Source organism: Aristolochia californica, unplaced genomic scaffold (genome assembly GCF_029961685.1).
Source record: "Aristolochia californica isolate CCGP_79_NKW_82.1479 unplaced genomic scaffold, dmAriCali1.0.hap1 SCAF_14, whole genome shotgun sequence".
In the NCBI taxonomy this organism is placed as follows: Eukaryota; Viridiplantae; Streptophyta; class Magnoliopsida; order Piperales; family Aristolochiaceae; genus Aristolochia; species Aristolochia californica.
In genome coordinates, this window is record NW_027181815.1 from 3,901,976 (window position 1) to 3,918,815 (window position 16,840).

A 16,840-nucleotide genomic window follows, 5' to 3' on the forward strand; every position below is an offset into this window, starting at 1 on the left:
TTGGAAGTTGTAAGTGAAAATAAAACATCTAATAATACATTCCTTTATTTCTTTCATCAAGATGACTATGACCTCCTTAACCAAGTCCGATAATACAGAAGAAACTAAATATAATACATCATTTCATCTAATAATACAAAAATCTTTCTTTCTCTTTACAAGTCATAATCTTTTTCGTTTTTTATTGCCAAACATTTTTTATTTGTATCAAGCTTATTTGCATCCCTCAATCTCTCCCAAGAAGTAAAAAGTGATCCAAAATTAGATTCAATTAGAATCATAAGGTAGGTAGACAGATGAATTCAAAAGACATCGAAATTAGAATCATTAGGTCTCAAAAGAGAGGCAAAGTCAAAGGAAAAACAATGAAATCCATAGTACTATATCAAGAGTGGGATTTGCAGGTAGATAGATGTAGTGTTAAAAACATGCAGTTTGATACCCTTAGAGGATGGTCAAAGCTTTAGCAAAGAGAAGAAGAAAATAGTGATTTGGGAAGACAGAACAAACTCAAGATTTTGGAAGAAGAAGAGATTAATGGAAGAGAATGGTTGAGAGAAACGATACCAAAGAAGAAATAATGACTCGACTAGAATAAATGGAAGAGAGGTAACGATTTGGGAAAAAAGGAGAGATAAATGGAAAATATGGCTAATAGAAACAATACTGAAGCAAAGTCCAAGAAGAAAGAACCGGGGGGAGATAGGGGAGAGAGAGGGAAACAAGGGAGAGAGACATAACTTCCGATGAAGAAATTTCTGGCAAAAGATGCTTGTTGAGGCAGGAAACAAAACAAGAGATGAGAATTTGCATCCTCACAAACGAACTAGGGCTGCCTCTTTCACTCGGATGAAATTTTCTCTATCATTTCTGTTTCTTTTCTTTTTTATTGGAATTCCATCATTCGAAAATGGAACATGTTTCTATCTCATTTTCTTTTCCCTCCATAATTCTCTACTGCCAAAAAATGGAAAATCACTCTCTCCCCCTTTCTTTTATTTTCTTTTATTTTTTGTGGTCTCCAAATATACCCTAAAGAAGGAAGACGAAAAAGAAAAAAGGAGAGATAAAAATATCAGTGTTACACAACTCTTGAGAGTTTTGGATTATTGAACAAGTAGTGCTGTCAACATAGGTGCACAGACCACTTGATGTTATATATAGCAAAGTATGTCCCCTACAACATCATTTTCATCATTCATACCTTATAACTTGTATCGCATAAAAAAAGACTTCAAATTTTCTTAAAAATGCATCACAAAGAATTTAGGACCAACTCTCTCACATATTGGGAGAATAACAAAGACAATAAGAAAGCAAAAGCGAAACTCATCGTCTTCCCATTAAGTGACAAAGGTAGCGGTATGGTCTAGTCTAAGTCCTTAGGTTTTCAAATTAAGGACTAGACAAGAAGAAAGAAGAAAGAAAAAGAGAGTCACAATAGAGCATTTTTATCTAACTTTGTTGTCAATCTCTCTATAAAAAGGAAAAATAATCAAGAATAGGGCAAGGTTTGGGTTTTTATGTTTAGATTTTTTTTAAAGTTATTAATTGATATAAAAAATCAATTAAAAAAAAAAAATATATATATATATATATAAAATGTCAAAGCTCAAAAGACCCTCAAATAATTATGAATTTACACTCCATCAATCAAAATAGTCAAACCGAGTAAGACCATCAAATCCTGAATATAAAGTGGGGCCCGGCTGGTGAGAAGAAGGACCGTGATACATTTGAAATTCGGTAAGTGGGCCCTCATCTGTGACAGGAGTAATCTTCAGCTTTCATTTATCAACTATAATCATTGTAAGTCTCTCGCTTTAGAAATGATATTTCCAAGTCCAAAATCCTGAGTGGCAGTGAAACTTGAAAATGTGTGAGATCCCCTTAATACCCAACAAGAAGAAAGAGCGTAACATCGCCTTTCCTTCCTCGTTCCCTCTCTCTCTCTCATCCGTATCTCTTGCTCTTCTCCGCAGCTCCGGCTCTCGCTTTAGTTCAGACTCCCCCCAAATCTCAAAACGTGTCTTTTCATTTTCTTTTAACCTCTCCGACCCTGCGCGCTAACCCTACCGTTGCTCGCGTTCTCCGTTTCTTCGTCGGAAAGTGGTTGTCGAGTTGAAGATAGATCCATGAAGGAAAGGCCTAAACCCTCGTGTGGACCGGATCATCTGAACTGGATTTAGACGGTTGAGGCATCGCTCGACTCGAGCTGTAGGGCAAAGTGAGGATTTTTCTATTTTCGATCATTTTCGTCGCTTATTTAGGGTTTCTGGATCGGATCTGCTGCGGATATGGATTCTTCGTCATCGGGAGCGACAGGCAGAGAGGCATCTTTAGGTGACGAGGATGGCGGTGGCCACATCTCCGTTACAGCCTCCCTCGCCAGGGATGCCGCCCTTCTCTTTCAGGCTCACCGGTTCTCGGAATGCTACGATGTCTTGAAACAGTTATTACAAAAGAAGGAAGATGATCCGAAGGCACGTTGCTAGTTGCTTTTTCATTTGTTACAATCTTTTTAGCTATTTTTATTTGGTGGACGCATAAAAAATATCTTTTTTTTCTTGTTTGAGTTGCTGAGTGAGGTTTAAGTGCTTCTTCTTTTTTCCCCTTCCAGTAATGCATTCGAGAAGACAATTAACTGGTTTTTCTTCCCTTTCTGTCTTTCTCTCTTAATCCTGCTATTGTTGCTGAATTTTAGTCGACACTGAGGAGTATGAAATGGGACCTAACCCATATAATGAGTTCATTCCTTGCGGTGGCACCTTTAAGCCAAATCGGTTGTTTCCTGATTTATTGGACATTCTCTTTTTCTTTTTTTTTGACGAATTTCAATATTTGGGATTTGAAAACTGAGGAAATGCTCAGGACTATATGTTTTCCTCTCTGCTATTTGTAATGGCCAACTTTGTTATTTGAAAGTTAAATTGGGAAGTACATGATGCTTAGTAGTGTTTTTCAGAAGAGAATCTTTCATTTGTGGCACCATCATTTCCATGATGCCGAACTCTAGGAGTTCAGTTGGGCAAAATTTACTTGATGGTTAATCATGAAGTTACATACCGCTCTCAATGATGATATCCGGATGTACAACCTTCTATTGTCACTTTATCGTTAATAATAGGTGTAAATGTTGTTGTTCAGTCTTCTATTGTCTCTTTGACATTGATAATAGGTGTATGTGTTGCACCATTTATGATTTAACTCCTGTATGGTTTCCAATAGTTGAGATCCACATATCAGAAAATGGACATTTTGAATCAGTATAGCTAGCTGGAGGAATATATGTAACCGTTGCTTTATGCGCTATTTTTATATGTAAATTTTTAGACAATTAAGGAAATATATTTTGTTCATATCTGTACCTAACGGGTATCAGTTTTTAATGGATTTATACATCATTTCATTTGAATATTAGCTGCTCAAAATGCATATATGTCTGTTACTACTTTTATATGGGGGAATTTTACACTTCTTATCATTTGTAGCTTAAATGTATAGCTCACTCCATTGGTGAATCTTCGTCATTTTTGCAAAAATGCTATTTACAGTCTCTTCCTGTTCATAGTCTTGTGACCTCTAATGAAGATGGTCCAAGTTTTGTGAACACTAATCATGTTTTCTATTATAACTGTCAAGCAAATAGAAGCCATTTATTTTGCCAAAGCAGTACTTATCTGATAAACCTTCTTTCTTCTTGTAAGAATACTTTCTTGGGTGGATCGGTAATTTCGTGAAATTCTGTTTTGACCAGTATCAGGATGTGTGAAATTTGTTATGGCAGCTGGTTTTGGCTTTAGCCATTCACACCTTGTAGCTCTGAGTTAGATGGTGCAGAATATTTGTTTTGATTTGCTTGCTCAAGCTGAAACCACATCTTCAGCAGCAAATGGTGCTTGGTATTATCAAAATGGTTCAGAAAGTCTTGTCGCTATTGTATTTAATTTTCTCTAGTCAACACGAAAACAAATCAATTCTTCTGATTGTGTGTCCTTCCTATGGTACAAGTAGACATGTATGTTCTTTTATTTTTTCTTATTTTTTAATTTGCTGTTATTTGACAGATTCTTCATAATATTGCTATCACCGAGTACTATCGTGATGGTTGCTCAGATCACAGGAAGATTCTTGATGTGCTTAATAAGGTTAAGGTAGGTATATACTTGTTTCTTCTGATCCATAGCCTCCTTCAAATCTACTAAAGTGCACCCCCCACCCCCCCACCCCCCCCCAGTGAAAGGGGTTGTTAAGTTATACTTTTTAAAAAGAACATTCACAATTCACCTTATTACTAAGTTTAATCATTAATAACTATAAAACTTGTTTTATTTTATACCCCTTGTCCATATTTGCTATTTTGCGTACTCACCATTCAAATGGTTATACAGAAGAGAAGTGAGGACCTGTCTCGTGCATCCGGGGAGCAGGGGGAGGTTGCTACCACTCCTGGAGGCGGTGTTATTACAGGGCCTAAAGGGAGCAATGCAACATCACATCATTTCTCCACTGCAAGTGGTTCAAGTTTTACTTACACGGATGAATATGACATGTCTATTACAACATTAAATATAGTATGGTTTCTTGGCCTACAATTTGATCTGCTAAGTTTCTTTAAGGTGACATTAACTGTTCAGATGTTCATTTCATACTGATTCTGTGCAGGCAGTCGTATATTTCCATCTTCATGATTATGCAAAGGCATTATCAATTTTAGAGCCTTCATATCAAAATATTGCGCCAATAGATGAGGTACCACTTAAAACATATTTTTAATCTCTAATGTGTACCGTTGATAATGTGTATGTGATATTTTGTACAAGTACAGTTTTGATTTTGTTGCTTTAATATTTATTTATCATTTATTTGCAGACAACAGCTCTACATCTTTGCCTTCTCTTATTGGATGTTGCATTAGCTTCCAAAGATGCATCAAAAGCTGCTGTAAGTAATTTCCGGAAAGATGTTATGTGCTGCTATGAATATTCTCTGCGATGCATCCCTGCTTGCTAAAACCCTATCTAATAAAGACTTAACAAAATGATGAAGGCGGAGTAGATATAGATTTTGACCTGTGAGCACTGAGAGAAGCAAATGCAAATGTGACAAGCAGAACTGAAATATAAATAAACAAAAGCTACTTAACATAAGCTATAAATCATAAGCAACAATTGAAGGAATTGGTAGATCAGATCAGTATGATTTAGCGGATGTCTTGCAATCTGTATTATTGGACTTTTTACTGCAATTGATGGTATTATAGGAATTCTTTGCTAAGATAGGAGCTTTAAGAAAAAAAGGTGATGCTCTCATGCCTAAAATTGACGTGTACTACAACATATGCATGCCAGCAAACTGGATGGGATAGATATGAGCATACCAAAAGGGGTTAGGAGAGCAACATCAAATAGGTTGGAAGTTTAAGGTTCCTATGAGTTTCTTGTTGTAATTTTTTTTCAAGCCAGCCGTGACAGAGTATTTTGATTGGTGTTTGTATGCTGAGCGGTGAAGATGCAAAAATCCTTGATTCATAGCTCCCTGGGTTCTGCTTGAGAAGGAATGGTCGGTCGTTGGAGTATCATTCTTTTAGAAGAGAGGAACAAGCATAAAAGACCTCTTAACTTTGCATCCGAAAACAGCTTGAGATTGCAAAATTCTTGAATCAGCTCATACAATGATAGCCCAATTGCTTTCAAACAACCTAAAGAAGGCAGGAAACTGTTATACATCTTTTGGGGAGTTCTTTTGTCAGATGAAGGCAGTGTACCAGTGAGCTAAATATTTCCATTTGAATAAGGGAAACAACATTGAACTCCAAATTGTCCTTGAGTTTAATAGGTTAGATTAAATTGACCAGAAGGTGATCCAGTTTTCTCTTAGTAGCAGAGTTTGTTAGGTTAATCATGAAGGTTCTGTGTGAACAATCAATCCAAATTTGAAACTAATAAAACCTGATCAATAACTGAATATATGAATCTTTTCTAGGAATTCTGGCTTGCCTGTTAGCTATGTGTCAATGTCTTTCTGTGTGTTTTGTTCAGTTATATGAATCGTGCTTCTTTTAAGCATTGCTGCATATTCTTTTCAGAAAGGGTAAGATCATTGCCTTTTTTCTCACTGTAGATTGGCTGCAAATGCATCTATATCTGATTCTGGGTTTATATCAGTCCTTTGCCTCCAACTCATTTCCATTTCTCTCCTTTTTATGTAACTCTTCATCATTCTTCAAGAGATGACTCTGTGTTGTTTCTTGTACCTGCTTAAAGTTTATTACATCTGGTGGTATAGTTTTTCCCCCTTTTTTGAATGACAGTTGCTGATTATACTTGCACTTTAAGAAATGAAAAAAAATTAATGCCTGTGAATTATAGTAAGTAATGCGTGCATGCACATGTCTGTCCATCTTTTTATCTTTTTGTTCCATAACTAATGGTAAAATAAAAGCAACATAACTGGCTTCAGTTTGGTTGTTTGAGACTATAAATCGCTTGATCTGTTAACCTAGGCCTGCAATGATGTGACAAGTGGGTGGTTCAGCTGGTTGAACAACATAGCTAACCTGGTTTAACCCAGGTGTGTTCATTAGATAAAATGCATTGAGAGTAAATATAGAACCCTTCATAAGTTTCCCACTCGATTTGAGATAAACACACTCAGACTCTCATTACAAAATTTTCTATTAAGCTGGCAGGTTTAGTGAGGATTTGCTGGTGCTTGGAACATGGATTAACAGGTTATACCTGATTGGCGATTCTCATGTTTTTTTAATGATAAAAAATCATCAAAAGGGGAAGGAAATACAAGAATACCAGATGACATGTACACAAATGCACGAGCGGAAAGAAAAAAGATAAAACCAGGAGATAAACGTAACGGCCAGCGTGGTCTAGTTGCATGTGGAAATGTTCTAGGATTTCGTGTCATATCCTGTTATGCATATATCCTTTCAAATCTCAAATCCCAAACTTTCTGTTGGAAAAGGTAAACTTCCTTTGGGGAGCTTGCTTTAAGAAATAGTTTTTTATTTTATTTTCCTGTGGGTACATGCACAAGATTGATGCTATATCTGCTTGAGGATTTTCTATCTACGTTTGTTAAAGTTTGGTTGAGGTTCATGCTAAAAATTTTCTGGACTTAATCTATGATTAATTATTGTTATTATTATTTTCGAGTGTTGATTACACGTGCAAGCACACCCCTTACCCATGGTGAGACTTGAACCCAACTCACATTTAATGATTTTCATCAACTCTCCTCCAGGCTTAAACAAAAAGATGATGGGCCTAAGACATGAAAAATCTTAAATGGGGCACAAATGGGCTTAGCAGAATAGGCGACTTTGCTTTAATATCACGTTAAAATTGGGTTCAGGTGCATCTCAATATGGTAGCCGAACTAAAAATGCCTTTTCCAGCTAATAATCATTGGATTTTTCTCTCTGACAATGTTCAACGATGAGTAAACGAAGTGTGTTTGATGTATATTTCTAGATGCTTATAGGGATAGCTATCATCGCTTGAATGACCCTACCGAATGGATGGTCCATGACCCAAGAAACAAATGGTTGCCTCTTTATTACCATTAATTGGTTTCTTGATTCAATCCATCCTCTGGTTCGGTTACTGGTCTTCTCTTGTATGGTTAACTTTGCGAATGTTGCCTTTACTGTACTAGCCTTTCTTTGCTGTATGAATTACTTAGAAATTGAGTCATGACCTGCAGTCTTTAAAGAAGATTGCATATTCCTAATTGCAAAATGTTGGAGGAACTTGTAGTTATTTAATATGTACAAGAAAGGGTTTTCAGTGTGACCTATTGGGTCCAAGTCTCACTAAAGGGAAAGGGGTGTAGTGTGTGTGTAATCAATATTCAAAAGAGAATTCGTTGATGCTTTCATATTTGGCTTTTTAAATGTGCATGTGGTTTTTATTGTTTATTGGTTCATACAATCTTTGACATCTTTGAATGTGACAGACATTTTAGAGTGCTCGCTACTATTCTTTTCTTCTCTTTTTAGCTCTTAGTTGCCCTTTTATGTCAGAAGAGCTATCTCATGCGGTTGAGTTGTCTTGATTATTGCAGCTGATTCATCTAAAACGCAGATACATATATATCCTGTTTTTAGTGGCGAACAATTTTGTTTCAGAGTTTCATGCTTCATCTTGCTTTTTTCTTATATTCAGGATGTCATCCAGTATCTTGAAAAAGCTTTTGGTGTTGGATACATGATCGGTCAAGTAGATAGTGGAAATGCTATTCAACATCAATCATCAAATCAAGCTACAAAAACTTCAGCATCACCTGCTAATTTACTTGTTCCAGACGCCTCAAATACTGATTCAATCTCTACTGCGAGTAGTTCAGAGAACCAATTGACAAGAATTCTATCAGACGAGGGTCTTGAGTATGAAGCCCTTCTGTCTAAATTGGATAGTGGTGGATCAAACATGGCAAGACCGTGCATTTCTTCCCAAAATGCGCTTGCTGAACGCCCAGGTCCTGCAGTTGACCTGAAGCACAAGCTCCACCTCTACAAGGTCCGTCTTCTGCTTCTCACAAGGAACCTGAAGTCCACAAAGCGTGAAGTAAAGCTAGCCATGAACATTGCACGAGGACGAGATTCCTCCACAGCATTGCTTTTGAAATCCCAACTTGAGTATGCTCGTGGGAATTACCGGAAAGCTATAAAGCTCTTGGAGAATTCTAGTAACAGGACAGAGGCAGGGATGCGCAGTATGTTCAACAATAACTTTGGGTGTATATACCACCAGATGAGGAAACATAATACTGCAACTCTTTTTTTCTCTAAGGCTCTAGCAAGCAGCTCTGCACTGCGTTCTGAGAAGCCACTGAAGCTATCTAATCTCTCTCAGGATAAGTCCCTCCTAATTGTGTACAACTGTGGTGTACAGTATTTGGCCTGTGGGAAGCCACTAGTTGCTGCCCGATGTTTCCACAAGGCTGGTTTGGTTTTTTACAATCGGCCTCTTCTGTGGCTTCGGTTGGCTGAGTGTTGTTTAGTAGCACTAGAAAACGGTCTCCTGAAATCTGAGGGAATGGCTGCCACTGATGTGGTTACTCTTAATGTTGTTGGAAAGGGAAAGTGGAGGCAAGAAGTAGTGGAAAATGTGAGTTCAAGGAGTAGACATCTTGGTCATGTGCAAGAAGACGGTTTGATATGTTCAGATCATGGTCAACAACGTCTCTCATTGCCCTATGCTCGACAGTGTCTTCTGAATGCTTTGCATCTTTTGAATGGTCTTGAGATGAAATCTACTTTTGGTTTGATTTCCGAAAGCGAGTTGAGCCAAGCAGGAGCAGAATCACTTAAGAGTTCAAATCACAAGAATGTACATGGTGATTCAAAGGGTTCAAGTAATATTGCGATGAGCTCTGGGCTAGCAAGTGCAAATGGAGATACAAAAGAGCCTAAAGGAAATGTAGACCCAAACACCACATTACAGAGCTCAGTTACTGCATTCGAGGAGCTGTGCAGAAAGGAAAACCATATGATAAAGCAGGCTGTTCTGGCAGATTTGGCATATATTGAGCTCAGCCTGGAGAATCCTTTGAAAGCCTTGTCAATGGCAAGAGCACTCCTGCAGGTTCAAGACTGTTCCAAAATATACACATTTCTGGCTAATGTATACGCAGCTGAGGCCCTTTGTTTACTTAACCGGTCCAAAGAAGCTGCTGACCTGTTGTCAGTCTATGTTTCAGGCAGTGCCAATGTGGAACTGCCTTACAGTGAAGAAGATATGGAGAAATGGAGAATTGCAAAGCTTGGAGGAGTAACAGATGGTGAGGAGATGAATGGGACTACCACAGGCCTTGCAACCCCAAAGGATGAGTATTCTCATGGTGTTACATTCCTCAAGCCAGAAGAATCACTAGGAATTCTTCAGGTAAATCTTGCTGCAATCTGTGCCATGCAGGGTGACATGGAGCTGGCCCGGCAGTTTGTAGTACGGGCCCTGTCCGTAATGCCTAATAATCCAGTAGCTCTACTTGGAGCTGCTTATGTTGACCTTATGCAAGGGCAAACCAAAGAAGCTCTTGTGAAGTTGAAAGAGTGTAGTCTTGTTAGATTCTGTCCTAGTGATGTAACAGCACACTAAAATGATCATGACCATGGCGTAGTCAAGCTGTAGGTGGCACCATTGATTACTGTCCCCCCCCATGAGAGAAAATTAGCTAGCAACCTCAAAGAGTCTGTAACATATATACGACAAGTTCGTAGAATAAGCATTTTTTCCATAGTTCAGTGAAGTGAGATCGGTGGCAGGGGACATTTTGTTCAGCCCGTGTGCAGATTCGACTTAAATTTTGTCTGATTCAACTGTCCTACATGTTTGGTGCAGCCTAAACAGTTTTTTTTTTTTTTTGTCCCATTTCACTAACGAGCCGATTTGCTTTCCTCTTGACCTCTGCTTTACCCATGCTAAGTCAGTGGCATTTGTTTCGCTTGTGCCAAATCATGGAATCGCTTTATATTTTCTACTTGTATCAGTATTTGGACGGGAATGTGTACCATTTGTGGCGATATCAGATTTTATGCCCGAGTTCCATCAGTTGTTTGTGTTTCGGGCATGACTGTGGGGCTGCCAAATTACTGCTTTGATTGGTTCTTAATCTTCCCTTTTAACACTATTGCTATGACCTTTAGAGTTTAGAGACTCAGATTACCAATCATGAAAAATCCTTCGAATCTTTGCACAAATAGCCGCCATTATCTTTGCTGTCTCACACACAAGTACGAAACATTTGGCTATAGAATACTAATATATGTCTCGCAAAGTTGTCCATTAAACAAACATAAGATGGACGGATTAGTCAACACTCTTTTAATTTGTGAAGCAACTCGAGAATGTAGGATCAATTATAATCTACAAGAGCCCTGACGGTAAGGACAATAGGTGTCTAAAACCACTTGATGAACTCAACAAAGAATAAGCTATACAATTTTCTCAAAAGCTCAAGGCGTTTTGAAAAAAATAAAACAGGATTAAAATAACGTTGCTCGAATACCAAGAACACCATACTACTCCTGGTGTGAAATGATGGTTCATACAAATTTCAAATAAGAAAACCCAAGTTTCCTAAACAAGCTCTGAAAACATTATTAGGTATACCACCCTGTTCAAATAAGAATAATCAATCGTTAAGATGAAAATATTTTCTTTTCCTATCTTTGCACAACATATGGTACATTACTCTCTTGATCTCCAACCAACGTATCCACCAATGTCATCACTAAATATAGTTACCTGAACCATAAGGAGAGGCACCATAGGGATTGCCGAACGGATTGGCTGGCTGTTGCTGCATCGTTCCCACCATCATCTGTTGTTGCATCATGAAGGCCTGTTGTTGTTGCCGGAGAGCAGCCATTTGTACAGCATGAGGTGCAGGCACTGCACTGGAAGCATGAAAAGGGTCGTGTGCCACTGGCAGCAATACTGGATTTGCATGGGAAGCGATCTCCCAGGGGTTATAGCTCACATTCTGATTTGTGCGTCTCAAAGCATCGTCGTACAAACTGTCCAAAGTAAGTTTGTCCAGCCCTCCACCCTGTAAGGAGGACACACTAAAATAAGTATAAAAACACACAAGTTCAAATCAATTTCAACCCATAAAAGTTGTATGCTTTCTTTTCCTTCTCCGAGGCTTTTCCATTGTGGAGAATCATTCAAGGAGAACACTCAGAACTTTTTGGTGGCATTCAACGTGTACTTATTAATTCAAACGTTTTCAAATACAGATTTTCTCAAATACCTGTGCCTCACAAGGAATTTTGGAATGCCGTTACCATATCAAAAGTGTGAACAACATCAAGTGATTTCATACGACTGGACAAATAATACATTTCTCAACATATGGAACGAATATAATACCAGTTTACTAGCAGCTGCAGTATTCCCATTAGAACTCGGTGCTGTGACAAGAGCCAATTCCCAACCTGTAGTTCCACTAGTTGTATCTGTGGAAGTAAGACCACCAGCTGTATAATCAGCTGCAACAACCAACCAAAGTTTATTTCAGGATGATAGAAACTCTTTTAAATTAATATTAATTATTACCTATTCTACGCGAAGGACCTACCAGTTGGAATGATGGCAAGTGCAAGAGAATTTTTCTCATCAAGCTCCGCTGCATCAGGGTTGAGATCTGGATCATTTAATCCCTGGTAACAACGTAAAAGCTAAAATCGGTCAGGATCTTGAATATTTTTGCCATAATCTAACTTTCTCAACTATTGAGATCAAAATATACCAGCAAATCAGGAGTCTCAGGGACTGGAGGAGGAGGAGGAGGTGCTTCCACTTTAACTGTCTCAGATGGTGGAGGCGATGGGGTGCGCTCTTCCTGCACTTCCGAGGTTTTCTTGTACTCAAGTGCCAGTACCACTTTTGGTGCAGCAATTTTTTCAGGAACCACCTGAGTACAAGAACCGATAATCAAGAAAAGGGAAAACAGGAATCAACAGAAACTAATGTTGAGAGCACTACTAAAGATCCAAGAGATTAACTTTAGAAGAGCAATAAACAATGTGACATCAACCTGTAAATTATAGTGGTGCACTACATTCTATTCCAAGGCGTAAATAACAACTTGAAAGTGATTGACGGAGCTGGAGAGAATCTCATTTTAGGAAACAAACCACCAGATTTAAAACTGAGATGAGTGCAGTATTATTAAGGATGTGATAATTTGACCCAGAAACTTACATACCTCTTTTCGGACTGTCGAAGACCGTGGTGCATCTCTTACATATTCTTCCATGGCAGTCAGAAATGATGCAGGAGGCTGCATATCAACAGAAGAAAGAGATGGGTTATTGGTTTGCTGAAAAGACCTTGCAGCAACTAACATAAAAGTAAAATCTTTACAAAGAAACATAAAAAATAAAAATAAAAAACCTGCTCAATCTTGACATATCTTTCTCCCCGCCCAAGGTCAAGACCTTTACAAATTTCATAGAATTCAGATAACCTCTCCGCCTGAAATCCCGAAAGGACCATAAGCCAAATCCATCATAAGTAATGAGATACCAATCTCCGTTACTAAACCCAAAAAAAGGAGATGGAAGTTGTACCTGCTGTCCTGCCCTCCTGAAGATCTCTAGAGCATTAACAGCATTATGGCGTTGCATCTCAAAAAACTGCCACAATATCGTGTGATCAGCAATGTCTTTCAACAGTAGCTAGAAGTAATGTGGGGGTCAAAGTAGAAAAAAACACACCTTGTCGACCAAATTAATATTACCATCACTGATTGCATTATATATCTTAATGCTTTCTCCAGCAACCTACCAAAAATAATTAAACAAAAGTTGAAAAAAGACAACTAAAATTAGGATGAATTCTCATTAGACCCATTAATAAAATATCTTCTAGCTTTACATACCATTGTGAGTGCCAGTTGGATTACAAAATTGTAAATAGCTGCTCCTTGTGGCTGAAAGAAGAAAATAAAATTCGTATTCAGAGGAAAAACAAACGGAAATTTAACAGAATCCAGGTTGTCAGTATTAATGAATAAAGAAGATGGAAAGAACCCATAAAAAACTTTTTTCTTTTGTTTTCTAAATCAACCACAACAGAAATGTTTCACCTGACAAGCAAGAAGACGAAAAAGAAGCTGTTGTAAAGCTGGTAATTGTTCAAGCAACTCAGCAGTGTCAAGTTCCTTGGTTCTCTGTCAAGTATATACCACCATAAACAGTACATTTGCTATCAATTAGTATTTCAACAATTGATGACAATTAAAAAGAGTAAACCTTCTCAAGAATAGTGTCATCTACTTGTGTTAAATCCATTAAAGAATGCATAATGTAGGGCTTTCGAGTTAAACAACCATGTATGAAGTTTAATTGTTAAAAATGCTCACCGGTCGTTCAGTCTCAATGTCGTAATTAAGCACTCGGATACATTCAAGCTTTTCCTCCAAAAACAACGCATATGACCGGACCCATGCAGAATAATCCCAGGCTGGAAACCATGGAAATTTTTTTTAATGAGTGAGCATTTCAGTGTAACTCAGTCCAACAAACTCCTGAATAACTGAATGCTGAATTACCATTTGGACTGGAATCATCTTTAAAATGCGACAAGTTAAGCATATGGTTTCTGCTTCTGCTATAATTAATAAGCTCTTCTCTAAATGTAGGATCAACCTCTCTCAAGGCACGATGGATTACAATTAAAGTTTTCAATGCAACCTGAAAAGCATTAGACCCTGAATTAGACATATCAAGTCACCTAAAATTTTTCTAAATAGAGTAAGTAATGGTGCTTCTTTCTCCTTCCAGTTATTTGGAAGTCAATGATATTCATGACACATAGTAAAGGATTCATATTGTCCTCATCCATCAGAAACACTTGACCAAAATTACAAAAATGATAGCTAACATCTTTCTCCACTACTTCAGTATCTGCCAGGTAATACCGGTTCATTGAAACCAAAGAGAAGCCACAGTTACTCACTGCCCAATTATGTGTCTTGGCAAGGCGTCTAGCAAGAGCATGGATACAGTAGGCCACATCAGCACGAGGTCTAGTTGCAGATACAGCACCAAAAATAACTGCATTAGGACACAGTCACTATTGGTAAGCTTTCACCTATGATTTCACAAAACCTTATCTCAATGATAGCAAGTGTTATCACAACAAAACATATACTAACCTCAAAAAAGATCATAGTAAACATGTAAGATCTTCAAGATTCCGGCAAATACACACTTTGTGGTTTGTTAGCAAAAGTTTTATACTTAGAGAAGAGAAAAAAATAAACTATCATAGAGAAGTACTAAGTTATAAACAAGAGGTATGAGATACTAGCTACCATTCCTCATGCTTAGAAGGAAATTTGAGGAGCCTACATTATAAAGTTGGCAAATGAGGCAACATTGCTCCAGCAGAAAGTGGTTTCAGTCAATGTCTCAGTTGTCCATCTACCTGTTACTTTTCAACTGTACTTAAGCTTGACCAGTTGAAGATGCATCAGGTGCCAGTTACTCATCCGTAGTTCGAAGATCAGATAACCATAATTACCCCCATATTGAGGTTCAGACCATAGTTCAGTACAGATAGATTCGGATGCTCAACTCTCCGACATGTAAACAGTGTCCAAGGCACACTACCAAAATATGTAGTGAAATTAGGAAAACTGGTCACTACCCTTTTGTCATCAAATAATAAAATATTGAATCTCTAATAAAAGCATATTTATGAAAAGAAAATCCGAGCGGGAACAAAATAACTGCACAAAAGACTTAAGAAGGGGATTTTTATTACTGTTCAGTAGGATAACTCCACATTCTACATAAATAAGAATAAAAAATTTAAAGAGGTAAAGATAGTCAGCTTTCGTTCATAAGAAGAAAAAAAATAAAAAAAAGTCAAGAAACTCAACACTATTCAAGGACTCTGACAAGTTTACATTAAGAATTAGGTGAAATATATGATAAACGCATATCCACTTTGTATTTTAAGAGTTTTTGCGTCTTGGGCCATATACAAGAGCGTCAAAATTGATCCGCGTCAGATAAACGTAACCAAGTAATCACATATAGAAGTTGGATGAATCTCACAAAATCTGAGAAGGCAATAGCCGGAGCTTACTCTGAATGTATTTTTCCTTGGCAGGGCGTTCAACATGATTGGTAGCCTTAACAATAGCCACATCCAACTCCTGAGAAATTAAAAGATCAGAACATATCCCAGCTAAATTATACAACCATGAGCTAACTTTTGCCGCAGTGTGCTGAATGCCGTCACCTTGTAATCACTATTAACTTTAGCCAATCCGACTCGAGTTGAATCTTTAATGGCTCCCAGAGCTTTTCTCAAACTTTGCTGCGTACCTCCCGACATTCTCTCCTATACAGACTTCCTTCTTCAACCACGAAAAACCCAAACGGAATAACTCCTTCTTCACGACTTCAATTAAAGCCCAACTTCAGCACTCCTTAACCAAAAAAGAAGAAGATGCCGATCTCAGGACAGACGAATTTAACAAGTAAAAACAAGATAAGATCAACAGCCGGCAAGATCTAATGAAATAAAAGGAAAGAAAGGTGAAATATAATTCACTTCCGAAATTAACACCAGTTGCCCTTTAATTCATTTTCCTCATCCAAGAAGCGTCCTGGAGATTTCCAAAAAGAGAAAACTCACCAAAACAGAGGAACAGGAAAAGTCAAAATATGTACAGGGTACCAGGTCTAGAGAGAGAGGAGGTGTGGTATAAGCAAAAACAAGAAGAAGAAGACGAAGAAAGAAGAAGAAAGACAGAACCCGCGGCTCCTCTTAACAAGGTCGTGGGTGGTCTCTTTCTTCCTCTGAGCTGTGGACTGAGGGTGCTTTCCTACCCATTTTCATTTTCTGGTTTCCATGATTAAATTAAAACTTCAGAAATTTAAAAATGAAAGTAAAGCTGGTTATAGCTGGCCGCTTTTTAACTTAACTACGGTTAGCTTTAACCGGAATTCGGAACCCTCTTCTCTTTCTTCTCCCAAGTCCCAACCAAATACTACTGTCTTTTCTTTTTCTTTCTTTTTCAAGTCAAATTTGCCAACCGACGAGTCTCTCTCTTTCCCAATCATTTCAATATTTAAGTAATAAATCGATTACGGTGGCTACGTGGAGAAGATATGAGACCGACGACCACTCCACAGAATTTGAATATGCGGCTATGTATCAGCTCTTCATTTTTCAGAATATTACAGGCGAACCTCCCGTGTGCGATTAGGTCTACGGTGTCGGCGGTGTACGGGGAAAAGGTACGGTGACAAAACCAGAGAGAACAGAGCCGGATCCGGATCCGAGTTGTTGGTCAG

At 38.0% G+C, this 16,840-nt stretch overlaps 2 protein-coding genes across 3 annotated transcripts; one reads left to right on the forward strand and one right to left on the reverse strand.

Annotated features, from left to right (window-relative positions):
* The first annotated feature begins 1,885 nt into the window (after positions 1-1,885).
* LOC137950353 (uncharacterized) lies at positions 1,886-10,300 on the forward strand. Of its 2 annotated transcripts, none has more exons than XM_068796761.1 (6): positions 1,886-2,483; positions 4,068-4,154; positions 4,392-4,574; positions 4,666-4,752; positions 4,873-4,944; positions 8,184-10,300. In XM_068796761.1, exons 1-6 carry the CDS (start codon positions 2,298-2,300, stop codon positions 10,116-10,118), a joined length of 2,550 nt encoding a protein of 849 aa, XP_068652862.1. In that variant the 5' UTR covers positions 1,886-2,297; the 3' UTR covers positions 10,119-10,300. The 2 variants fall into 2 exon arrangements, with proteins under 2 accessions (XP_068652862.1, XP_068652863.1); XM_068796762.1 differs by having other exon boundaries at positions 4,395-4,574.
* A 725-nt stretch (positions 10,301-11,025) lies between these two features.
* On the reverse strand, positions 11,026-16,390 carry LOC137949641 (putative clathrin assembly protein At5g35200). The gene is made up of 16 exons (XM_068795753.1): positions 16,179-16,390; positions 15,780-15,969; positions 15,624-15,693; positions 14,487-14,584; positions 14,080-14,221; positions 13,891-13,991; positions 13,615-13,698; positions 13,408-13,458; positions 13,244-13,309; positions 13,097-13,162; positions 12,921-13,001; positions 12,733-12,807; positions 12,274-12,438; positions 12,103-12,184; positions 11,895-12,013; positions 11,026-11,571 (listed from the first exon to the last, which is right to left on the reverse strand). The coding sequence occupies exons 2-16, from the start codon at positions 15,873-15,875 to the stop codon at positions 11,254-11,256; spliced, it is 1,614 nt and encodes a 537-aa protein (XP_068651854.1). The 5' UTR covers positions 15,876-15,969; positions 16,179-16,390; the 3' UTR covers positions 11,026-11,253.
* Between the last annotated feature and the right edge of the window lie 450 nt (positions 16,391-16,840).